General features: G+C 38.3%; 1 protein-coding gene across 2 annotated transcripts in view; it reads left to right on the top strand.

The window, feature by feature from the left end:
* Positions 1 to 27,223, top strand: part of thra (thyroid hormone receptor, alpha) — a 184,991-nt gene that overhangs the window by 133,736 nt on the left and 24,032 nt on the right. For both annotated transcript variants that reach the window (XM_023949083.1, NM_001104705.1), the window contains 4 exon segments: positions 11,958 to 12,019; positions 19,459 to 19,559; positions 25,748 to 25,895; positions 26,086 to 26,291. In XM_023949083.1, coding sequence (XP_023804851.1) covers positions 11,958 to 12,019; positions 19,459 to 19,559; positions 25,748 to 25,895; positions 26,086 to 26,291 — 517 coding nt within the window.

Below are 27,223 nucleotides of genomic sequence, written 5' to 3'. Positions count from 1 at the left end.
AAACACGCAGAGAAAATCAAAAAAACGTAACTTCACTCAAAGTGAAGTAGAAGTTATCGTTGGCGAGGTGGAAAAGAGGAGAATAATGTTGTTTGGAGGGCACAGTGTGGGCATTACTAATGCCAAAAAGGCACGTGAATGGCAGACGGCGGCAGACGCTGTAAATGCTGTAGCCTCACAACCTCGGACCGTGGCCGAAATAAAAAAGAAAAGGTCGGACATCAAAGTCAAGGCAAAAAAACGTCTAGCGCTGACCCGTGTCAGCCACGGGTGTGTTTGGGGGGGGGGGACACCGGAGCTGACCCCTCCTGATGAGAGACTGGCGGCAATAATTGGGGAATCCCTTTTAAGTGGAGTGGTGACTGAGGCGCAGGGGGACACCAACGCCATTGTGCGTCATTACGCATTGTGATGGGGCATTTTATTTCCCTCCATTTAATTACATCTGACAAGCTACAGATGTCGGTAATAATCGACGTGGAAATGGGAAATTGTTCAGCGCAAATGTAATTTCTTGTTGCTTTCTGAATGGTCGAGACATACGCCATACATTGTTTCATCAAAAATAAAACAAACTAAAGGCATATGCATGAATACCATAATTCCGTACCTTATGAAGAAATGTTTTACTATGAAAACAACTTTCCCTAGTGGACAATTAATGCATCTCTCTCTATCTATTCATCTGTCTGTCTAATTGCACCTATATCTGCTCCGCCAGACGGACACATTGACGGGAATGTCAGTTTGTACATTATTTCGTTCTGTTAAATATATTATTTATGAGGATGAATTGCACAACATGCCAATATTGCAGAAAATATTTCACTTTTCTTTTTGCAAATATGTGTTCATTTGAATTTCTGTTGTAATTTTCGTTTGATTTTTTTATTTGTTTCACTGCTGATCGATCAAACGTGTTCGTGTTCGTGTAGGCTGTTAATTGTAAGACTTGCTTTGTGAAGTTTTCATGTTATTTCTGAGAGGCAGTATTGTCATTTTCACTTTCACATGTTTCTTCCATCTGCCGACGGTGTCGCCGTTTCTCATTTCACCCGTTTTTGTGCGTACGCCTGGGTCAGAGCTTGCGTGAAGGACCGCACATTTTCCCGTCAAGTTTGCTTTTTATAAATCTCAATTATTGCGTAGAGAGTGGCGTACGCCTTCTTTTGTGCGTACGCAACGTTTATAAATGAGGCCCCTGGTGAGCTTTAACGTGCCCAATCGAAGAAAGCAATTAGATGTAATAAATTGAAATGCTGGACAAGTATCCTTAGTGTACAAGAGCTACCAGTTTGTGTGCGTCAACTTGATTTAGTCTAGCAGATTCCAATCAATTAGGATTTTAAAAAACAAAAAAAAAAACACAAGTACAGCAACGCAGGGTTGGGATTATTTAAGTTTTCTTCATCCTACTCCCTTTCAATCAATCTTTTAAATTCCTTTTGACAATCTTAATATGTAATAGTTTCATTGTGTCATGAGCTATATGTAAAATATGTTTATTTATGATGATTATTTTTGCTTTGACTGCTTGAAATAAACTATTTCCAAATCTTTGAAGGTTAACAGTACAGTTGCAACAGTTTTTTGTTTGGATGTGAAATAGCAACATAAAAGCACTTAAAGACCAACTCCGATGAAAATCAGGATTTTGGTGTTTTTAAAATGTTCTTGTAGCATTTTTCTCATAGAGGACAAATGTAACATATTATTAAGATTAAAATTTAATTTCTGAGTATTTCTTTATTAAAATCGTGATGAATGTATTGGGAGGAGATGAAAAGTTGCTCTCTTGTGATGCAACTATTAAAATGGGTGGGCCGAAGTGTAACTGCTCTGTTCCGTTCTAATGCATCCACTTGCAGACAAATAGATCCATGCATGTCTTTGTTTTCCTTGTCCACACTGGCATCTGACTCGAAACTGCATGGCTGGATAGCTCCAATATTGTTAATTTCTTACACCCCTAATGTTAGCTTGGGGTTGTAAGGGGCTGTAAGCTAGTGGGAGAGCAAAGGGAACAAAAAACAAAGGGATGATAGGATATTAGCGGAGGCCTACTTCCGCGCCAACCGTTGCCCACATCTCAGAGGCGAAGTTCTGATGATCTACTGCTGCTCTGCACAAACCTTGTCCTAGAAAACGACACAGGTTATATGATTTTGCAGAATCATAATCAAAAGATTACTAGAAAAGGCTTTTAGAACGGATCAAATATGATTAGAGTTTGATAAACAACAAAAGGACAGCAAGAAAAAAAACTCCTTTGCTGTTGCCATACAATACTATAACGTTTGCTGCTTCCTTGCACATGATCACTGAGCCTTTCTAGCGTGTGAACTGACACCTGTATTTACAGGAAGACCAAGGTTTCAGATTTTGTCCACAGCAAAGTTTAAATGAGCTGTCACAAATGCCTTAATGAAGGAGACTGTCCAAGGAAATAGACCCTGGTCTGGACAGGATGACTCTGTATTTTTCCACATAAGTGAGTCTGTTGTTAAGTGTGTGTCCTGCACTAAGTCAAACCACAGGAATCAATTTGAGGCTCTTAATGTTGCTTCCATAAAGTGTGTGCTGCAGGCAGTCAAGTGTGTGGGGAGCTGAGTCTCAGTGTGCTACACATTGACAGGTTTTTGACAAAAGAGCTGCAAGGTGCGCTTGTGTGGCCTTCAATTCACCCACAACACTGAATTATGCATGATTCTGTGATAATTTCATTTTAAATTAAAATGTTTTTGCCATCTTTTCCCCCCAAAAAGTGCAAATGAATTAGTCAGAAGTGTACATTGCTCCCTTGAATGCTTTGTAAAGAGTTTTCTTTTTCTTTTTTCCGTGAGACTTATTTAATAAAATTTTAATTGAACTTTAATAATATAAATATTTGGTTGAATCGGTTTTCTAGAGTTGTCGTCAGTACTGAGATTTTATCTGTTTTCTTTGCAAGCTGTCTGCAGCAGACCTGTTTCTGGAGTGACAGAGAGCTGCAGAAAGCATATCTGTTTGCTCACATTTCCATCTCCAGCAACATGCTGTCACATCGAAAGACGGCGCTGTCACCGAGCTGACATTCCGACGATTGTTGCCTCCAGCTGTGGGGATATGGAAGCTATTTAGCAGCAGGGAAAGATGCTGTGCTCCAAGTCTAGTCGATGAGAGCTCATCTCTGTCTGTGACGGGTACTTTCACCTACAACAGAAAAGAAATGTCATACCTTAGACATGGTTCTGGTTCCAGAATAAAATATTCAGTTGACAAAAATGTTGATTTCACAGATTAATTTGAGTATTTTGAGATCATAATTTTTGTCCCACATTCAAAGATCAAAATTTTATTTCAGTCAACAGAAAAACCACGTCAAAGTTTGATTGTTTTTCTACAAGCTACTAGATAAATCAAGCAGCAGCTCCGCAGGCTGTTTAAGGGCTTAATTTAATGCTCTGTTAATCCATCCAACGAGTTTCAAGAGGAATAAAGTGAACTATAATTGCAAACAAGACTATGCTGTAATTAAAGGCAAGGTAACAAGTGAAGGACAATTTAAGATGGCGTAAAGGTCCAATTTTAGAAGCTTAGGAGCTTGTGAACACAAAGTAATTAAATTGCTAGTTTCCCTGAGGAATGCTGTCTGCTGGTGTGAAGTGCTGGAACCTACTTTGATTCAAAGAGAGGGCAAAACCTCTGTGTTGTCTAGAGGCTGGGACAGGTGAAGTATCACATTTGTGATGGAAACCTTTGCGTTTTTCTGCCAAGGTTGTTGTAGAAACATTGGAAAAACATGGCTTCATGCACCAAGGATGATGACACTAGTCCATAATATGTCCAAAAAAATTGCTGTTGTTTTTCTGCACCGCATAGTAAATTCTATGGAAGACAGTTTGGATCAAAATTGACCAAAAGGAAAACATGATGATAAATTTTTGAACTGATCAAAACTGCTGTCTGCGGCTTGGGTATTTTTTAATGAAATATAATTTTCTCCCAAAAGTTAAGATGTTTACTTGTTTGTGATTTAAACAAACACGTAAACTTTTGTGAATTGAGTTTTTTTCTTTACATTTAGGTTTTCAAATAAAGCTGATATCCCTGGTAGAAGTCTGCCTTCGTTGTTGAGACCCTGCCTTAGTCACATGCACCTACACAGGGGATTGACATGAATGAGTGGTGCAGAGTTTTTGGGTTGTCTGGGTCCATATAGGTTGTAGACAGATCCAGGCGCATCGTAAGCAGAGTCCAGGTGGGTCTTGCCATTTCCTTGAGGCTCGTACAGCACCCTAGTGGATGTCATGAAAATGAAATGCAGGATTGGCGTGGATGTGGTATGTGTGTGAATTATTTGTAAGAATTGATTGTGTGAGTTACACACACTTATGTGATGTAACGGTGATGCTGTCATACAGTGCCTTTTGCAGCATTCCAGGTGTTAGTAAGGTGCACATACTGGCTGCTTACTGACTGTGCGCAAATGCTGCACTAAAGGCAGCAAACACACGGCCCGCGGGCCGAATCCGGCCCACCAGGTGGTTAAGTCCGGCCCACACATGAAGAGTAAAAATTATAAGGATGGTTAAAAAAGAAAGCACGTTTCTAGTCCATTCCTGTGGCGAGTTATGATTTTTTAAAGAAATAACCGAAACGCGCAATTCCGCCACTAGGGGGAGCAAAGGAAAAGCAAAACAGGTGAAACAGCATATCTCTGTATGTGCCAAAACTGAAACCTAACAGCTCTATGTCTGGGTAAGATGCACTTTGGTTCCCTATGAGCCTTACCGCTGTTATCTTGCTATAAGGATGATAAGTAGCAACACCCTAATGACCAAAATGTTGTCAAAGTGAAGTGGAGTGAAGAGCTTTCCAGGAACAATGGACAGAGTTTTTTTTTCTTTCACGAAGCTGAATGCAAAACCCCCATGATTGGTATGTCATCAACAGGTTGCAGTGCTCAAAGAATATAACATTCAGCACCAGTAAGAGACTCACCATAAAGAAAGGTTTCTGGATTGCTTCAGTGTCAGATGTTAAATATTCAGTCTGTATAAAATTAAATAGACCAACTTTTTTTTTGTTGAAATTAATTTTATTCGAGATCCATTGGACCCAAGTGGTTAGGCTACTATGTTGGTTGTGGCATTTTTTCAAATTGAGTAAAAAAAAACTAAAACAAAGCTGTTATTTTGCTTTTACGTTACTGGTCCGGCCCACTTGAGATCAGACAGGCTGAATGTGGCCCCTGAACCAAAATGAGTTTGACACCCCTGACTTAGGGGGTGTGAATGCAGGTGCTACATAAGTGCCCATAGGAAGCCACACAAACTACGCTCTGATTGGCTAATTTCCTAATTTCTAACAACCAGTCTGCAGGCGTGGAGCGCATAACAGGCATGCAGGAGCACGTTGTATGTGTTATATCAGTTTACGCTACAACCTTCTCCCTGCAGCATGCCGTAGACTAAAATCTGCATGAACATTTTTGTTCTACAGGCTCTCTGAGCAGCCTACAATCTTAACATTTCGTGCAGGCCACCTCCATGCCCCACAAAGATGTGCCCATTGTTCGCCTACAGACAGCCCATATCCCCCTCAAGGACAATTATGACTAAGGAATTACAGAAAATAGGTTTGTCGTTTACCTGGCATGTAAAAAAACAACTGTCCTCAAGAAAGTTGACTAACATCTGGTAATCTAAGGAGATGTAAGCATAATCATTGTTAGAGGGTCTTATCGCCCTGGCTGCAATGTGTAATATTACCTCTATTGTTGATCTATTTGCCGCACAACCTTTGATCAGTTTCAGTTCTAATCCTTTGATTTATTGAGTGGTTAAACTGCAAAAGATTAACTTGTCTTTTCAACAGGACTCCTAAGATCATGACTTTACTTAATGGAATGGGGTTTAAGATTTATATACAGTACAGACCAAAAGTTTGCACACACCTTCACATTCAAAGAGTTTTCTTTATTTTCATGACTATGAAAATTGTAGATTCCCACTGAAGGCACCAAAGCTATGAATTAACACATGTGGAATTATATACATAACAGAAAAGTGTGAAACAACTGAAAATATGTCATATTGTAGGTTCTTCAAAGTAGCCACCTTTTCCTTTGATTATTGCTTTGCACACTCCTGGCATTCTCTTGAGGAGCTTCAAGAGGTAGTCACCTGAAATGATCTTCCAACAGTCTTGAAGGAGTTGCACTTGTTGGCCCTTTTGCCTTCACTCTGCGGTCCAGCTCACCCCAAACCATCTCGATTGGGTTCAACCGTTCACCTTTTCTGCATCGCACAAAGACACGGTGTTTGGAACCAAAAATCTCAAATTTGGACTCATCAGACCAAAGCACAGATTTCCTCTGGTCTAATGTCCGTTCCTTGTGTTCTTTAGCCCAAACAAGTCTCTTCTGCTTGTTGCCTTTCTTTAGCAGTGGTTTCCTATCAGATATTCTACCATGAAGCCCTGATTCACACAGTCTCCTTTTAAAGGTTGTTGTAGAGATGTGTCTGCTGCTAGAACTCTGTGTGCCATTGACCTGCTCTCTAATCTTTTATTTTATTTTATTTTTTACTTGTCCTGTCCAACAGCTGGGCAGACAGATAAGAGCTGAAGGCCTCTTGTGTTGGACATATTTTACTTTAACAACAGGGGTTATGTATCTTCTGAAAACCAGAGGTATGTCTGAATAAACCCCTTTTGTAATCCAGGCCTAACTTTATTCATTTTAATCATATTTGAAAATCTTTTGTGTTGGACCGGACGGAAAAGGAAAGGAGGGAAGAAGAGAGAGAGGGATGTTAGAGAGTGGGGGATAGGAGGGTGATTATAGGAAGGGGGGGGGGGGGTGTAAAACCATGAAGCAACAAGTTTCTGGATGGTTATACTCATTACGGGGAGGTTCAGATGTATTACATGTCTATAAGGGCGGGGCCTGTCCACACACACTCAAATGTTATAAACATACCTGTTGGCTCCAAAAACGTCCACGTCAACATGTACACAATACAAATATTGTTCCCACACGCATACTTATGGCTTTAGACCAACTAGTGTGAAATATTTCATTCAATCATGCAAAATATTAGTGCAAAGGTGTAAAGGTAAACGACCTGCTCTCTAATCTGAGCTGCTGTTAACCTGCCATTTCTGAGGCTGGTGACTCGGATGAACTTATCCTCCATAGCAGAGGGGACTCTTGGTCTTCCTTTCCTGGGGCGGTCCGCATGTGGAAAAGTGTACGAACCCTAATATTTACATGTAGGGCGTGGTTGATTCTGATATTGGATATTGTTTGCATTTAGTGAAGATAAAAGAAGTAAAAGTAGTGGTGAGGATTAATGACCTTAATGGGTTTTGTTTTTACCACAAAGATGTTCCTTTGCGACCTCTGTTTCCTCAAGCAGTTGTTCACTTTTTCTGTTGTGTAGAAGATCTGTTCTTTAACCCTTGTGCTATCCTAGGCACTTTCACATTTGGAATTGGGTCATCTAGACCCACTAGACAGTGCCCTGAACCTTTTTTCTTCAATGATTTGTGAACCTCACTGGTGTCCATGGATTACAGGAAATCTTTCCACCTTTATCCACCTTTGTCATGGTAGGGAGAACACCTTATTGCAAGGGTGGGGTCATCTAAGATAGCACAAGGGTTAAGAGCTCTGCTGATATGAATGTTGTTTTGATATTCTCATTGATCCTCAACCTAAAATACATAACAATTACTAAAGGTTTCTTCAGAATTTCTACAGTATAGAAAGTGCTCTGAAAGCAAAGGTAGTTTCCTTGGATGTTGAAGAATTCCAAATATCAAACACGTGTTTTTTATCCAATCAAAGCTCTCCGTTTCTGTTTTGGGAAACCGTCTGATATGGGAAAGTGGAGTAGAGCTTAATCTCAGTATACTAAACACATCCAACCCTAACCAGCACCATTGCACCATCCTCCATTTCCCCTGCCTTCTGCTCCATTTCTTTGTGATCAGAGGTCCCTCCTGAGCAAGACTGGCCCATCATACCTGGCAGATGGCTTTTTGTGGTTTTAGCTGAGGCTCTTTTGCTGCTACATGCACATCATGGACATGAATATTTTCTGATGTCCAGCCGGTCTTGTCTTGATTTTTATGTGTGATTTGATTTTTTAAATTGTCTGCAAAAGCATTCAAATGGTGAGTAATATTAAAATGCAACCTACCCCTGCATAAACAAATAAAAATCACATTCTTATATTTTGTTCCTCTTATTGTACCAAATCCGACTGTTATTTTTATTCATTTTAAGTACCAGATGGTTGACAGAAACAAAGATACGTGAAGAAGTATCTGGAAAGGTTTCCTAAAAGTCAATGACTAGTTGCTACTCGAATGTTTAAGATGTCTTTTCTGTTTACCCCTGTATTTATGTAGGTTCTAACTTTGTTTTAGACGGCTACATCGATAACCCAATTTCCAATACTGTCCTTGGAGAACGCTCTGTGTTCAACCACTCCGAGGGATTTATAACCAAATTCCCACTCATCTCTTCATCTAAACATGGAGATCATTTCACTGATGAGTTAATTGGAGACCATGTGGAGTTGAGTTTCTTGCCCAAGGACGCTGTTGACTGGGGCAGGCGAGCACTGATTGGCAGAGAACTACTCTGTACTGAACCATCCAATCAAATCAAAGGTTTTGCCTTTACACCTGGAGTTCATAAGCGCTCGTCTTGCTTTATTTTGAAGCCATCATGATCAAATGTTGCCTGGAGTTTCCTGGTTTTGCATTTAGGAGAGAATTTGTTTGTGAAAGTTTTTGATGAAAAGTTAGACAGCAGGAAGACAAAAAAAAGAGGAGCCTTCCTTCAGGTTCTAAGATGATTACTGTGGTTTTATGGCAGGCTGAGGACCAGACCACCTCCAGATGTAATCAGGCTGATGCAATTTGAAATACTCAATGAATTGGAATAAAAAAAACAATTCTGGACCCACTTAGTGCTTGTTTTCATTGCATGTTTCATCTAGGAGATGGACAGAGTTTTGGAAAAAAAAGTCAGATTTAACTCGTAAACAAATTAAGGAAAAACATGACCCAAACAGATCTGAATTAAATAAATAACCTTTGTGTGTTTGGATAAAAATAATCTGTGAAAAACAATCTTTTTTTCTAACTGTTTTCTAACTTATTTTGTAATGTATGGTTTGATTAAAAAATGTTTAACTTCTGTAGTTTGATGTTTGCATGTTTTTGTGCAGACTTCCAGATTTTATAAAATAATTAATGAGATGTAAAAAATGTTCTTCGGTAAGATATTAGAAGTTTTTCAAAACGTTCATCTTAATAAATTGAATTAATGTACTTCCTTCCACACCGTTAGACTCGAATTTTGATTGAATGGGGAATAGGGATTCCACATTTATTGGTTTAAAACTGAACCGTATGTTACACAGTTGAACCAAATCATGGGGAAATTAAATTGTTCCATCACTAAATTTACATTGAAACGCTGTGCTATATTTCTGAAGAATTGATTATTACATTACACTAGGTTTAATATAAGCCAACAAATTTTTTTTTTTCTATTGTTATTTGCCTATTAACAAATTCAAGGATTTCACTGTAATTCTTTTTGTTTTGTTGTCGTTTTGTAATACACAAATGTATATATCGACCCAAAACAAAACCTTGTACAAATTATTTAAGTTTTACCCAATTATGAGGAAAGTGAATTGTTTGATCCCTATTTCAAAATGACGAAAGCAATGTAAAGCCTTTATTTGGTCTGAAAAAGAAAAGAAAACACTCTAACAGTCCAAAAGCTTTCACCTCCACAAGCAATCCTTTGACACTCATTTAGCTGGGATGGACACATGTGGTCAGGTTCAGCTCCTATCTCATGGAGAGAACCTTTATGGTAAGCAGGGACTCACCCTTTTCTAGGGTCCATGAAATGAATTGTGGCTCAAGGCTCCATCCTCGACCCTTTGCTTTTTAACATTTACATGCTTCCTCTGGGGAATGTTATCAGAAGCCACAACACACAACATCACGCTGTCTGTAGACATCAATACAAAACACTTTCTAACTGTATTTTAGCTATGAAATCATGGATGGCAAAACATTTTCTGCAGCTCAACCAGGAAAAAACTAAAATTTTAGTTATCTGTCCTGAAGCTAAGAGAGAGAAACCGTTTTTGAAGCTAAAAGAACTTTCATTAAGTCATTCAGAAACAGTCAGATATCTGGGCGTTATTTTCAACTCTAAGCTAACTTTTATTCCTCACATTAATAAACATGTGGCGATAACTGTTTTTTTATCACCTCAGCGATTTGGTTAGGGTCCGCCCACTACTCTCTCTGGCCGATATGGAGATTTTAAGTAGAATTAAGTAGAATTAATTATTGTAATGCCCTGCTTCCTGGTATTCAGAAAACTAACATTAAGAACCTTCAGCTCCAGAATTTCGCTGCACGAGTTCTCACCAAGAACAGGAGGCGAGCTCACTCCAATTTTAAAAACCCTGCATTGGCTCTCCATATGCTTCAGGATTGATTGTAAGATACTTTTAATAGTTTTTAAGTGTTTTAACAGGCTTGAGCCTTCTTATCTAACAGATATTTAATGAAATATTAGCCCTACGGGCCCTGAGATCCTCTGGTCCTCGTCTTCTAACCATTCCCGCTGTAAAAACCAAAACTTACGCAGAGGCATCTTTTCAGCACTATAAACCTTGTTTATAAAACAGTCTGCCATTGGACCTGGGAGCTGCAGAGAGCATAGTTGCTTTAAAAAAAAAAGGCTCAAGACCCATCTGGGCTTTTAGCTAATTTTACTCCTTTTTTTTTTGTTTTTATTATTTTATTTTGTATTTATTTATCTATTTTATCTTGTTTTATGGATTTACACAAAAATATTTTACCAGTATGTTTACTTTTAAATACTCATTTTTATTTCCAGTGCTTCCTCAGTTGGGTCCTCTCCCTCTGGGTCGGCTGCTGCTCAGCCACCGCAGCTCTAGATGGGGACCTGCATCGCCACTTAGCTGTGGTTGGGCTGGTCCCCGCCTGTGATGCTGCATTTGGCTGGCCATGCGGCTGTTCACAGAGAGGAAGGTCCCACAGATTACCGTTTCCAACAACCAACATTTTGTTAATGTGCTCAGCCTATTTCCCATTGTCTGTCGCCATCAGGATAGAGGGGGCTCTATTTTCATTTTCGTGATTTTTTTAATATTATTTATTTTGTTTTGTTTTAACGTAAACAAAACAAAATGCTTTTCTAGGACAAGTGCTATATGAATAAAGTTTGATTTGATTTGCTTTACTTTCACGCAAAGTGGACTATGGTGTTAATTTTATTTATTTATTTATTTTTGTCAGTTTTCATCCAACTATTCTATACTGAAAAGCTTAGTTACCTCCTCACTACAATACATTGATACATGAGACATTTTCCAACCTTTCCATTAAATGAACGTATTCAGATTTCTGCTTCAAGCTGTTCCTTTTCTATTTTAAATATAATGCTTCCCAACATTTTTTTAAAACTCTTGTTAATTCTTGTAAGTCTGTCTGCACATTTTAGTGAGCCACACCAGATTTCACTTGCAACTAAGCATAGAGCCTTGTGGAAGGTCGACTAAAGTTCTCATGTTTGGTCTTTGGTCAGAGTTCAGATGAGCTTTCACAGCTGCCAGAACAAGCAGAGTGTCAGAGGATGCAAACTCCATTCTGACGGCATGAATGCACATTGGCTGGTTGAATGCACTAAAGCAAAAAATGCTAATTATCTTTCCTTTTTTCTTTTATCTTAACCTAGCACAAAATATTTTATGGAAATGTCTTGAAAAAAAGAAAAGGGTAAAAAAAATTCTTAATGCAAAAACTTAAGGATTACCTGTAACAGCCTGTTTTTAAAACATCATGTTCTCTAACATTTTCAGGCACTTTGAGCTCATTCTTTTTCTTTTCTTTTTGTCTCACAGGTGGCTCAATGGCCCTAAAAGGAAGAGGAAGAACAGCCAATGTTCAGTGAAGAGCATGACTGGTAAGTATACTGTACATAAAAGAGAGAAATTCACATCCATCCCACCTGAATTGTGACTGAAGTATGAATTTTTGAAGCTTGTCAAAAGTGCTCCTTTTGTCAAACAATAAAAGCGCTCTTAGTGTGGGTGAACTTTCATAGCTCTTGCAGCTTTTTTACTTGAGGTCTCTGGTGGATTTCCTATTCATTGTCATTTTAGATGTTTTTTTAGAGTAGCATTTAGCCACAGTCACTGGATCTGACTGCTAAAATGCTACATAGTGCACATTAAGCTTTTAAAAGTATTCCTTTTTCCAAGGCATTCAACTATTTCATGCTTTTCAGCAACAAAGAGATACTTTTTTTTTCCATATTGCTTGAAATTCTTGGTCTACCTAATAATGTGGAACATCTTTCTTTAGTAGTTTTTCCTTTAATTGAACTCACCTGGCAAACTATTAATCCCAGCTGTCTGTGAGTTATGATAGTAATCCATAGAGCCCTGAGACACAATATCATCCATGAGTTTAAGTAAATTTTATCTTTTTGTCGCTTAAAAACTGATTGCATAATAGTTTGGATTGCACTTGTTTGTAACATGCTACACATTAGGCACATCTGAAGCGTTAGTGTAATCACAATACCTGTAACTTCTAAACTACTTTTACTACTACTACTTAGCTTTGATACCTCTAAAACAAAAGTTTCTGTGACTATGCTTACTTCCAACATGTTAGTAGCATTTAAAAAAAGCATAGTTCAACACCACTACTTGTTAGCTATGTGAGCTTATTTACAATAACACATAAAAAAAGTCTGAAACAGCTAAAACAAACGTTTCTGTGACTACACTAACTCCCAACCTCGTTAGTACGCGTAAAAAATCACAGTCCAACACTGCTTCATATCAGCCGCATTAGCGTATTAACAATAACACCTTGCCTTGCATGCAACTCAGAAAGATTAAACTGACATTTTAACAGGACACTCCAGATTATAAATCGCATGGCCAGTTTTTGAAAAAAATGTACAGCTATTAAGTGCGCCTTACAGTGCATAAAATAGAGTAAATACTGAACAGAGAAGATCTCCCTGGCAACTGCCATCAGAAAAAAAACATCTCTCTGCTTTGTCTGCATCAGAAAATGTGGAAGTGACACCTCAGAGTCTGGCACTCAGGGAGGAAAGAAAAGAAAGGTTGGAGCTGATGAGAGAGATGATGAGAGCGGTGCGCTCATAAAGACCCAAGTTGATAGAACAATTGAAATGTAGCACTCAGAGCCGAGTCCTTCCCCCTCATTTCCCCCTCCGTCTGCCTGCCTCCTCACATCACTCTGTGAATCTTTATCCTTGCTGCTATGGTCCATCTGAACTGGGGAAGTAGGATAATATGCCTGCCTTTGGCCCACGACTGGCCGAGACTGGATTATTTACACTGTAATGATGTCATCCTGTTCCTGTGGGAGTATGGACCACATTCATCAAAACCACCAGTCTGCATTCGTTTTCAGACTCTTACTGCAAACGAATGCAGGCTGATATAGCTATTCAGAAGAGTTGCTTTTTCTTTTCCTTCCTGCTTCACATTCAAAGGAAACACAGTAACTGTAGTGTGGGGGCCAACATTAGTGATACCTTCTTGGGTACTAGGCTGTACCGGTAGAGGTAAGGCAGGGCTCGGTTTGGGAGGGGCAGTCTGCAGTTATATTGATTTTGGGCTTGGCTTCCCAATGCTGCTACAGTGGAGCAGCTAAGGGACCCATCTGCTGCAGTTTGACCAACACTACAGAGGCTACTCTGCTCTGCTCTGAGTGGAGGATTTGTCTGTTCCTGTTCCTCTTTCTGGAATCTGTCTGTTCTTTAACTGAATCAATATAGATGAAATGAGAATGATACTCTAATTTTTTTATTTTTGTTTTTCTCTGCTTAAAGATTATTGACTGTATGTTAGATCTGGACTGAATGATCCCACCCTCTTCGTGTTTCTAACAGGAAGTACTCAAAATTCCATAGACCTATAGAGAAATAAACAGTCATAGTTCTCAGAATAACAAATCTTGCTCTGCCATCTTCTGTAACATGTTCTTGCTAATCCTAATTTTCTTACATGATATTATTTCTTTACTAAAAGTTATTCAAGTTATAAACTTGACCTATCATCTATAAAAGCATGTGATGCGCACTGGCCCCTATGTTGAACATCCAAAATATTTGATTGACAGATTCTCCCAAGCTTGCTCTCAAGTGGTTGGGGATGGGGCTGCTAACAAGCTCACTCCTGATTCGTTGTCTCAATTACTGCTTATTGACAACATCCGGGTCCAACATGGTGGTATCAGAATTACAAAAAAATGGCTTTATTTCATTGGTGCCAGAGGTAAGCCATTGTCGATGGGTGATGCCACTCTTGCTCAGTCCAGTTCTCATATGCAACAATGTTTAAGATGCTTTTGGTGCTGAATGATAGAATACAGCCTATTGGCTTTTCCTAAGTAACATTTTTTTTTCTTTCTTAGAACAACTTGAGTCCTGTTACAAACAGCAGTTTGGCTATAATACCACCATTCCTTTCCCCCTGCAGTCTTTTTCAGTTTTTCCATCATTCTCTTCTTGCACTCCCAATCCCTCCTTTTTTTTTTATTCATAGCAGAGCCAAAGGACACTGAAGGTCGCAGGTCTCACCATGCTTTGCTTGAATTATACACTGTAAAAACATAATTAAAATGCTCACAAACATTTAAAATATCATCACGGAGATCTAGCAGATAGGCAGACAGCATTGATCCAGAAGCTCTTCAGCTTCATGCTTTCTGTTTAAATGTGATCTGAATCCAAAACACAGCATTTCCCCAGGTGAACTGCTTTTCTTTGTTTGTCAACATTCCGTAACTGCAGAGTAAAAGGAGGTCATGTCATATTAATTTAAAGGTTTCTGATTGAATCGTTTCATTTTGTGGAACTTCAGTTTCAAAGTTTAATTTAATTTTGAATTTACTGTTTTCAACAAAGATTTTAAATTAAACAAATACAGCTTTCTAGCATAAAGTTATTTTTAAAAACTTTTTTGTATTCTGACTCATGGAAATGTTTTTATCAATATTTATCAGCTAAAAGCAGTTTTTCTGTATAGGTTAGCCCTGTACGGCTGATGAATGAACATTTCTGGTAGGCACACTTTGATTTGAACTTCTTTTGCTCTTCCCTGTTCTACTTTATAAATGCTCAATGCTGCTGCACATCTGCTTCAGGACTCTCAGGGATTGTGCAATTGGCTAACCTCGAGACGCTTTTACCATGTGCCTTACCCTCTAAAGTCAATGGATGTGCACAGACGCAGAGACTCCTGAGTCGCTGTGTTTGTGTGTGTTTGCACCGAACACCCACGCTGAATTTATTTGTGACTTGCAGCGGACCATCTCCTTCCCTCTTGGCTCCTCAGCTACATATACAGCACATGAACGCTTGTGATGTCTCTGCAGATGACGAGCTCAGATGCTGAGCTTCAGGAAAGTATAGGACAAAACAAATGACCTCCATTCACCAGTTTGAAAAAAAGAAAAAAACACATTTAGAACATGAGTCTCCTCATGTTATTTTCTGTGTTGGCCCTTCTTTTTTAGGACCTCTCCAATTCGACTGGGGATGCTCTCTATCAACTTCTGGGCCAAATCCTGACTGATAGCAATCCATTCTGTCATAATCACTTCTTGAAGTTTGTCAGAATTAGTGGGTTTTGGTTTGTCCACCTGCCTTTTGAAGATTGACCACAAGTTCTCGATGGGATTAAGATTTGGGCAGTTTCCAGGCCACCGACACAAAATCTCAACATTTTGGTCCCTGAGCCACTGAGTTATCACTTTTACCTTATGGCACTGTGCTCCATCATGGTGGAAAATGCATTGTTCGTCACCAAACTGTTGTTGGATTGTTGGAAGAAGTTGCTGTTGTAGGGGGTTTTGGTACCATTCTTTATTCATGGCTGTGTTTTTGGGCATAATTGTGAGTGAGCCCACTCCCTTGGATGAGAAGCAACCCCGCACGTGAATGGTCTCTGGATGTTTTACTGTTGGCACAACAAAGGACTGATGGCAGTGCTCACCTTTTCTTTTCGGGACAAGTCTTTTTCCAGCTGCCCCAAGCAATCGGAAAGAGTCTTCATTGGAGAATAGGACCATGCCCCAGTCCTAGGCAGTCCATTCGCCATACTTTTTGCAGAAGATCAATCTGTCCCTGATGTGTTTTTTTTTTTTGGAAGAGAAGTGGCTTCTTTGCTGCCCTTCTTGACACCAGGTCATCTTCCAAAAGTCTTGGCCTCACTGTGCGTGCAGATGCACTCACATCTGCCTGCTGCCATTCCTGAGCAGGCCCTGCACTGGTGGCACTCCAATCCTGCAGCTGAATCCTCTTTATGGGACGATCCTGGCGCTTGCTGGACTTCGGGATTAAGTTAATTTTCATGGCAAAGGACTATGCAATTCATCTCATCACTCTTCATAGCATTCTGGAGTATATGCAAATTGCTATTATAAAATTTTAAGAAGCAACTTTTCCAATTTATAATATTTGTGTAATTCTCAAAATGTTTGGCCACGACTGTATATTAGTCAATGAATCACTTTTAACTTGTTAAAAAGTTAACTTTTTCTTTGGATCAGGCGTTCTTTCCGATTACTTTTGTCCATGGAAACGCAGCTACTGATAGAGGACAGAACATGACCAAAAACACCACTGAAAAACTGAACTAAATTATAGAATTCTCACAGCCACAGTATGATGTCATTAAATATTATCAATAATTTCAGCATTCTAGGGATAAAAGTTGTAGGATGCCTATGTTTAAAATATAACCATATGGATTAAACTTGATTCATGTTGATTATGCCTGCAGCACAATGCCAACATAAATAGCCTCCAGTGTTTTATTGCTTTGTCTTCCAAGTCTATGATAAAGTGAACAAACTCATATTGACAATAATTTGTTGACATAAAAGAAATGAAAATTGTATCAATCAGGATCAGTATTTATCTGTTAGTAGTTTCTTTTAAAATTTTACTCAATGTCCGTATTGTTTAAAGAACATATTAAAAAAAGTGTTTTTGCTGCCCTTTTCCGACTTCAAGCACATCCCTGCACCTGGGTACACCAGGACACCAGATGGGAGAGTAGTGGTTTCATCATTCTCTTATAATGGTGCACGGTGGCGCAGTGGTTAGCGCTCTTGCCTCACAGCAAGAAGGCCTCCGGTTCAAGTCCCGGCTGGGGGACGTGAAAAACAACACGTGTGGAGTTTGCATGACCCCGTGCATGCGTGGGTTTTCTCCGGGGTCTCTGGCTTCCTCCCACCTTATGCTTCATAGGTTAATTGGCAACTCTAAATTGTCCCTAGGTATGACTGTGAGAGTGAATGGATGTGTGATTGAGGACATTCTACCCTGCGACAGACTGGCGACCTGTCCAGGTTTTCCCCTGCCTTCACCCACAAGTGGCCGGGATAGGCTCCGGCAGCCCCGTGACCCCGAAAGGGAAAAACGGTTAAGAAAATGAATGAATGAATGAATTCTCTTATGATCACGAACATGGACTTTTTTTGACACGTAATATAAGGGATGTCCGCTGCTCTTTTTTCCTACCACTTCCAAGTCCGGTGCATTGTTGATTTGATTAGCTGTTCCCGCCTGGGAACCAAAACATGTGGCAGGACATGGCTGTTAGTATGTTTTTTATTTTATTTTTATTTTTTTAGCAGAGCTATGATATCAAGATAATTTCCCTGCCAGGGGATCAATAACCTTTTTAAAAAATTAAATTCTATTGCAGTTTAATAGATGAGCCTCAATATGCATGTTCACTCAGTTGAATCAATGTTTTGGGACTCGATTAATATGCCTGTGACCCCGTGATGGATTTTTGACAGTTTGGTACCCGGGGAAATTTTGTTTTTCAAGACAAGCAAGAGTCGTATTCTAAAACAAAGTAAAATCATTGTGGTGCACACATTTGTGTCTTTAATGCAATTGCAGTTCCTTAACACTTATAGGGAAAGCGCCATCTTTGTGGGTCACTTACTGCACTTCTGATCACCTATGTTTGAAATGTACTTATTTAAAGACCCACTCTGATGGCCCGGTTTAGCTTAGACTGTTTAGCTTGGTTAAGCAATCAGCTGTTGCATTTTATGACATATTTATGTTTTCGTACAATTACCTGTGTGAAGCCCGTTGAGAACACTGTGTTAAGATATTGGGCTGTATAAATAAAATTGAATCGTAATGAATTGGTGTTTTTAAAATGTTCTTTTGGCATTTGTTTTCAAGATGGATGTATATAAAGAAAATCAAGAACAACTACCTGGGCAAATTTTCAGCTAATTCAGTTAAAAAGTATTATTGAAAACTATCACAACTTTTATTACAACTTTTAGGAAAAGCAGCTGCAACTTTCAGCTTTTTCTGCTGCAATTATCACAAATACTTCACTTGAGGTCGTGGAGTGAATGTACATCATTACAGACTATGGATTTTCTTATTTGGATAGATTTTTGAATGCTGGTGTGTCGTGGGAGTTTTGATAAGGAAAAGTGTACAAAAAAGGTTGAAAAAACTCTCCTAGAAAATGACAATTTTTCTTTTATTTTGCTGAACATGGCATTTTAATGTACCTAACTGTAGAAATCAAGCATTTTATTTCTTCTTATAGCAGCATAAATGTGTGTTTGTGGAACAGTCTTATCTCTGGGCACATGTAGCATGAGAGTAGATGTGATTTTCTGTGAGCTCCAGCTCAGCCACACCCAGCTCTCATCACCACAGGGAGATGAGAGCTGAACACGCCGCAGCAGCAGCAGCAGCCGCCGCCGCCGCCACAGCAGTATCCTCATGTTGTTGTGTTTGTTTCTTTAAGGGACTCAAGAAGTGCGAGTGACAAAATTCATGACTTATCAAGATAAACTTGAACACACGCAGTTCCTTTCTGCTTGTTTACAACATTTGAATGTCTGTTTACCTTGGAGTCCCTAAACTTTTATGGTTTTAGGATTTTAAAAAACGTGTGCATAACTGGGAATTCCGCGCTCCCAAGACACAGGGATCCTTAAAATGATTGAAGGGAGATTTGCTCTTTGATTTCAGTTGTATGTACAAAGAATTGAAAGTGTGTCCACAGCTGCTTCACGATCAGCAGGAAGTCAGAAGATAAAGGAAGACCATAGCTTACTGTGGAAAACTTGCCAAAGAGTTGATTTTGTTACCATGGTAACTGACTCCGGGAGCAGCAGTACTGTAGCGACTGGGTCAGAGTTTAGGTGGCCTCTGTGTTTGAGACAGAAACCCCAGAGTTTCCTCAATTTTTCATTCAATAACTCTCTCAGCATGACTTCAGCTCTTGTATTTGACAGGTGATATGAATGAAGAGTCAGGGGCTTTCTTGGGTAAAGAAATCACTAAAGAGTTATCTTTTTCAGGGTATATTCCCAGCTACCTCGAAAAGGATGAGCCATGTGTGGTGTGTGGTGACAAGGCCACTGGTTACCACTACCGCTGCATTACCTGTGAGGGCTGCAAGGTAAAAACACATTCGCACATATCAAACCTATAATGTACGCAATATTTGCTTGGGAACATGGTCGAAGGCTTCTGAGATCAGCTGCTCCTCCATACATTAAATACCTGACACAGTCCTATTACTCTGAGTGCTGTCAAATGTTTTTCTATTCCCACTATTAAATGTATTGCATGCAGCGTCAGGTATGGAATTTCAGGACTGCCACATAAAAAATTTGATTCAATAAGAAATAAAAATTCTAAGATTACAATCTAAAAAAGGAAAAAGAAAACACATTTGAAAGCAAAACAATAATGTGCTGTAAAATATGAAAGTATGTAACATAAAAGTATAAATAAAGCAACCTTCAACCTGCACAAAAAAGGAAATAGGAAAATTTAAAAAAAGGGTAAAAATCTTGTGGGGAAAATCAGTAAAATTGTTTTGGGGTTTTTATGACAGAGTATTAAAACCACCACAAAAGAAGAAAAATAAAAAATACATGTCATAAAATTCTTTTTAAAAATCCAACAATTTACAAGGACAAAGTTGTAAATTTGCTCTTCAAAAAGATGTAATTTCACAAGGGAAAAGTCTTGCTTATGCAAAATAAATTGTTACATTTTGCTTTGACCTAATTGGGAGTATATGCAGGATATATCAGTCTGCATATAGCTAAGGTTTTAATGAGGATATTTGAACATTACTTGTTTTCTTATATTTTTGTTACAGACAATTAAAAAAAATTGTGTGGACCAAGAATCTTACTGAATCAGCTTCACTTTTTTCCGGAAATGTACAAATTTGTTTCCATGAAATTACAGCTATATTTTCAAAAAAGCATGACTTTTTCCTTGTAAAAAAAAAAAAAAAAGACTTTTGAAATCATAAATATACGACATTGTACTGTTGTGTGTATGTGTATGTGTGTGTGTGTGTATATATATATATATATATATATATATATATATATATATATATATATATATATATATGGTAACGCTTTCTTTTACAGTACAGTACTTACAGTGTACTTAAGTGGTATTTACATGGTACTTATTGTGTAACTACTGGGTACTTTCAGGGTACTTTTTATGGAATTTACTGGGTACTTACAGTGTGTTTACATGGTACTTTCTATGGTACTTTACTGGGTACTTTCATGGTACTTTTTGTGTCTACTCTGTACTTACATGGTACTTACTGTGTATTTATATGGTACTATTTGGTTCATACCTATGTGGTACATACTGGGTATTTATAATATTCTTACTGGGTATTTACATGTTGTGCAAAGTTGTCTTTTATGGTACTTACCACATGTAAGAACAAGGTAAGTACAAATAAAGTACCTTGACCTTTAGGTCTGCACTCGCTGCATGTTTCATGGTATTTACCATGAATTTACCACAGAAACTACCCCTTAAGTACACTGAAACTGTACTGTAAAAGAAAGTCAGCCCTATTTCCACTCAACTACATGGTACTTTCATTACTAAATACCGGGTATGTTCACTTGAATATTACTTGGTACTTTCCCCTTAAGTACAATGAAACTGTACTGTAAAAGAAAGTCAGCCCTATTTCCACTCAACTACATGGTACTTTCATTACTAAATACCGAGTATGTTCACTTGAATATTACTTGGTACTTACCCCTTAAGTACAATGAAACTGTACTGTAAAAGAAAGTCAGCCCTATTTCCATTCTATTACATGGTACTTTCAGTAGTAAAGGCTGGGTATGTACACGTATTACCTTCCTGTGCAGTGTACATACATACACACTTGGTATTCTGACCTCACCAAATGAGACAATGCTAACTTGTTGGTAAGGGTAAAGTAACTACATTGTAAAAACATGTTCTGCCCTGATTACTTTTTGTAACATGAGGCAAGTTTAAAGAGAAACAAGACAGCAGTGAAAACAACAATCTTTAATATGATACATGTCTGCAGCATACAAAGTGTCATCACAATGAAACATGTTTTAAGTACAAAACAGTACAAAGGAGCATTCCAAAAAACACATTATTGGCCTGAGGGTCGTGCTTTTTGTCCATCCAAATTCCTTCAGCAGAGTTTGGTAACAGTGCAGGACTTCTTCAGGGTTTGTAACTGCAAGAAAATTCACAATAAAAGCTCAAATGAAAATAAAAAGCATAACGACTTTGATGAAATACAAAATAAATTTTACCTATTTAATCATTTCTGTAATGAGTTTGTTAAATCTCTGTGTAGTCTTTATCGCTTTGGCTGTAATACTTGAAATCAATCAATTATCCTCATTTATAAACATGATAGATTATTCACAGCTTTAAATTTTAGTTATATAAACAAGAACAAAAAAGAAATCAAAGACAAAAAAATCAAAATTGCCATAAAAAATATAATTTGTTTAGACAAAGAATGACAAAAGTAATGTTTTAATTGCCAATTGCTGTATGTATTTCTTCTTTATAAATATTATTCGCACCTACAATTTGCATTAGCATGAAAAACATGGCAGTGTAAAAGAAAAGGAAAAAGAAATAAATAGGCAATTTCAAATTCAACGCAGTTATTCACAAAAATATGTTTTAATTTTCAAACAGTTACATTCACTTTTGGGGGGTATTGTTGTCTCTATCATATTTGAAAATAAATAAATAAATAAAAATAGAATAAAAACGGAGAAAGAAAAGAAAATGCAGTTAAACTCTTCATTAATGTAAATAATATGTCCACTTGGTGGATTTAACTTACTTTAGCTTACTCTCCTGTGGCTTCACGGATTCGTCTGGGATGTCTTCTTTAACCATAGCTGATCTAAAGCGGTAAAAAAACGGAAGTACGTCATCATTATTTTAAATAAACGCCTTTCTTTGATTTTCCCAGAAAGACGTGCGCTCAGTCAAACGAGCACCGAACAACAGACTTTATCATTTAGGCCAGTGTTTTTCAACCTTTTTTGAGCCACGGCACACTTTAACCCTGAAAAAAATCCCGCGGCACACCAGCATCCAAAAAAAAAAAGCAGAAATTCATGGTCTGTATTGATCGACAGCGCCCCCCCCCCCCCCCCCCCCCCCCCCCCCCCCCCCGCAATCTCACGTGAATTTTTGTGATAATTGTGGCAGAAACAGCAGGAAGTTGCGGCTGTTTTTTTCTAAGAGATGAACCAACAGCTAAAGCTCGTCTTTAGCTGGTATATTTTTTAGAACTGAGCGACTTTATCAGCAGAATTAAGAACAAGGAAGTGAAGACTTTAAGCACTTCTGATTGGTCAGACTGATGACATGTGATTAAGCCTTCAAGAATGATTGGCGGAGACAGGTAAAGGGACGGGACTTTTCCTTACACAGTTATAGCTGCAGCTAAATCGCGGTACCGTGATTTTTATCAAAATGTCTTTAATAGAATTAAATAAACACAAAGAAAAAGTAATTTTAAGATCTTTTATATTCATAACTACTCAGTGTTTTATCAGGGCCTGTTTGGATGAACAAAGAGCTGATTTCCTGGAGATGGAAAATGTTTTTAGATCAGTTAATGAGGGTAATTTCTCCACGGCGCACTTGACCATCTCCCACGGCACACTAGTGTGCCGCGGCACACTGGTTGAAAAACACTGATTTAGGCTACGTGCTTGTTTTACAGGTGCCTCTCGCCTGGTAAGTAACAACAATGTTTGTAGATTTTCATTACAAACTTTGAAAATTTAAACATTTTGAAATAACTGAAATTATTGCAGTAACGTAGACATGCTCTTACGTCACGTTTTAAACACAGAGATAGCGGCTTGAAATCACGAGGTTAGCTTCTTTATAAAGTTTGATCAGTTTAAATATTTACATGTAATTTATCCAATATTTAAAAAAATAAAAACACTGGCTTACCTGCCAAATGAAGAGAAATTCAAACTGTTGCGCGCGCCTCGAGGCTCTCCGGATTAATGCACGTTCACTTTGGGGGAGTTGTGCTGCATTCAAGTGCGCTGGGAATTTGCAATTTTACTCGCCCCGACCTACTTAACAAAAACACACACTCGGGGTGTTTTTAGTATTAAAAGTAAATATTTAGCCTTGTTGTTTTACATATTTTCCTGACATATATAAAGTTCATTTTTAGAACAATATTTAAAAAAAGTTAAGTTTTGAATAATTTATTATCATGTTTATAAATGAGGATAATTGATTAATTTCAAGCATTACAGTCAAAGCGATAAATAATACACAGAGATTTATCAAACTCATTACAGAAATAATTAAATAAGTAAAATTTATTTTGTATTTCATCAAAGTCGTTATGCTTTTTATTTTCATTTGAGCTTTTATTGTGAATTTTCTTGCAGTTACAAACCCTGAAGAAGTCCTGCACTGTTACCAAACTCTGCTGAAGGAATTTGGATGGACAAAAAGCACGACCCTCAGGCCAATAATGTGTTTTTTGGAATGCTCCTTTGTACTGTTTTGTACTTAAAACATGTTTCATTGTGATGACACTTTGTATGCTGCAGACATGTATCATATTAAAGATTGTTGTTTTCACTGCTGTCTTGTTTCTCTTTAAACTTGCCTCATGTTACAAGAAGTAATCAGGGCAGAACATGTTTTTACAATGTAGTTACTTTACCCTTACCAACAAGTTAGCATTGTCTCATTTGGTGAGGTCAGAATACCAAGTGTGTATGTATGTACACTGCACAGGAAGGTAATACGTGTACATACCCAGCCTTTACTACTGAAAGTACCATGTAATAGAATGGAAATAGGGCTGACTTTTTTTTACAGTACAGTTTCATTGTACTTAAGGGGTAAGTACCAAGTAATATTCAAGTGAACATACTCGGTATTTAGTAATGAAAGTACCATGTAGTTGAGTGGAAATAGGGCTGACTTTCTTTTACAGTACAGTTTCATTGTACTTAAGGGGAAAGTACCAAGTAATATTCAAGTGAACATACCCGGTATTTAGTAATGAAAGTACCATGTAGTTGAGTGGAAATAGGGCTGACTTTCTTTTACAGTACAGTTTCAGTGTACTTAAGGGGTAGTTTCTGTGGTAAATTCATGGTAAATACCATGAAACATGCAGCGAGTGCAGACCTAAAGGTCAAGGTACTTTATTTGTACTTACCTTGTTCTTACATGTGGTAAGTACCATAAAAGACACCTTTGCACAACATGTAAATACCCAGTAAGAATATTATAAATACCCAGTATGTACCACATAGGTATGAACCAAATAGTACCATATAAATACACAGTAAGTACCATGTAAGTACAGAGTAGACACAAAAAGTACCATGAAAGTACCCAGTAAAGTACCATAGAAAGTACCATGTAAACACACTGTAAGTACCCAGTAAATTCCATAAAAAGTACCATGTAAGTACCCTGAAAGTACCCAGTAGTTACACTATAAGTACCATGTAAATACCACTTAAGTACACTGTAAGTACTGTACTGTAAAAGAAAGCGTTACCATATATATAATGCTGTAACACACATATGCTCTAACACAACATAAAATATAAAATGAGACACCGATAAGATGCGAAATTGAAATCTGGCTTGATCCTGAGTGAGGTAACAATATATTGGGGGCGTGTCCACATCTGTGACCCCCCCCCCCCCCCCCTCACATTCACAGAGGAGACAACCATAACTATAGGGCTATTTTTGTGACACGGACTAAAAATGTGCTTGAAAATGACTGGAGGCACAGCAGAAAGATGAAAACAATATTTAAAAAAATAAGGACTATAAACAGGAAGACTAAAAGTGAAATAATTTAAAATAATAGAAATCAATCATATACAACTGTTACAAGTGGTTTTTTTTTCTTATGTGATTGTAAAGTAATACAAACAAACTTACTTCTATAATTAATACTTTTACAGATGGATTTTATAAATCACTGATTAAAAATCTTAAAATTACCTCTGGAAATTAGTTTTTTTTAAATAAATTTTCTTATAGTACAGCTTTAAAACCAGATTGATTCAATATAATCTTTCACTAGATTTGATTAAATTATAACATTTTTATACACTCTTGAGTAATTTATGCCTTTTTTTACCTGCAATTCACTATGTATAATTCTTCAACCATGTTTATTAATTATGCCTCCCATTATGCTGTTATATTAATCAGCTACCTCCCTGCGCATCACAGACCACATTGCAGTCTGCATAATTTAATCATCCATCATTTCTACTTGTGAAGGGTTTCTTTCGTAGGACCATTCAGAAGAGCCTCCACCCGTCCTACTCCTGTAAGTACGATGGCTGCTGCATCATCGACAAGATCACTCGCAACCAGTGTCAGCTGTGCCGCTTCAAGAAGTGCATCGATGTGGGAATGGCGATGGACTGTAAGTGTCTCTTCTCACACACACAAATGAGCCTTTTGGTACAATCTGAATAATGAAGACATTTTATATGCATTATTAGTTATTCTGAAAGTGTAAAGCCTAATGGTTAGGTGCGATGTAAAAGGATTTTATGTAATAATCAAAAATGTAACAAATGTCTTACTCTTGGCTGTTTGTTCGTGTCCCGCAGTGGTGTTGGACGACTCAAAGCGAGTGGCTAAACGCCGCCTGATTGAGGAGAACAGGGAGAAACGCAAAAAGGAGGAGATGGTGAAATCCCTCCAGACCCGTCCAGAACCCACCGTGGACGAGTGGGACCTGATCCGCATGGTGACTGAGGCACATCGTAACACCAATGCTCAGGGCGCGCAGTGGAAACAAAAGCGTAAATTCCTGGTATGGACACACACAGACGGGCATAATTAGGCAATAAATACAAACTCAATTTTCAAAACTTACTTCGTATTTAATTTTTTACTCTATTTATAATCTGTCTGCAAGAAAACAATGCACAGATGGGGATGAGAAAATGTTGGTTCACTGAATTTTCTGGTTGGCAAACATCTGTGTGAATGAGCACCACTGAGGAGTGACTTTCCTCAAACATTACAGCTTGAGAACATGTCAAATGAAATACATTTACTCTGCAGTTAAACTGCATTCTTTCCAGCCTAAGAGCAGCTCTGCTTGTTATCCTGCAGCCACATGCAGATATCTCTGATCTGCAGCTTTTCTTCCTCTGTTCCTTTATGTCTCCTTTGGCTCCTTTTATAGATTGCCCATCTGCTTTCTGCAGGCGGCCTTCCTGTGTCAGGCAAGGAAAAGCCTTAGTTATGAGCTGTCACGACCAAGCTGGCAGACGACATCTGAGTTTCTCGCTAGGTTCTCACGCTGTGGTGAGACTCCTTCTGGAAAGTCCTGTCAGAGTGCCCCTGTGGGGTGTCAGGCTTCCACATTATGAACACCGACCTCGTGCTTTGGCCCATCGAAGACACCTCCACACCGTTAGCAGTTTGTCAGGAGAACCTTAGCTCAGTAACATTACAGTGCGATGGGTCAGTGGGACCATTTATGATCTGCCCTTTTTAGGCCAGTGAAGGGTTAGAGGTTGAATCCCAGATATATGGATTTATTGGAAATGAACAAATTTCATTGTTGTTTACATAAACAATAAAGGGGTGCATTCCATGAAAACTAGGATAAACAAAGAAGAAGTAATGAAACAAAGACTTATTAGAACAGGATCTCTGCTGCTGTCACGTATGATAAACAAGAAGGATCAAAACAAATCTAAGTCCGACAGGCTTCACCTGCATGACGGCTGCATT

The sequence above is a fragment of the Oryzias latipes genome, chromosome 19 (genome assembly GCF_002234675.1).
Source record: "Oryzias latipes chromosome 19, ASM223467v1".
In the NCBI taxonomy this organism is placed as follows: domain Eukaryota; kingdom Metazoa; phylum Chordata; class Actinopteri; order Beloniformes; family Adrianichthyidae; genus Oryzias; species Oryzias latipes.
The sequence above is the reverse complement of the archived record's forward strand: the minus strand, read 5'-3'. Positions and strand labels throughout refer to the sequence as shown.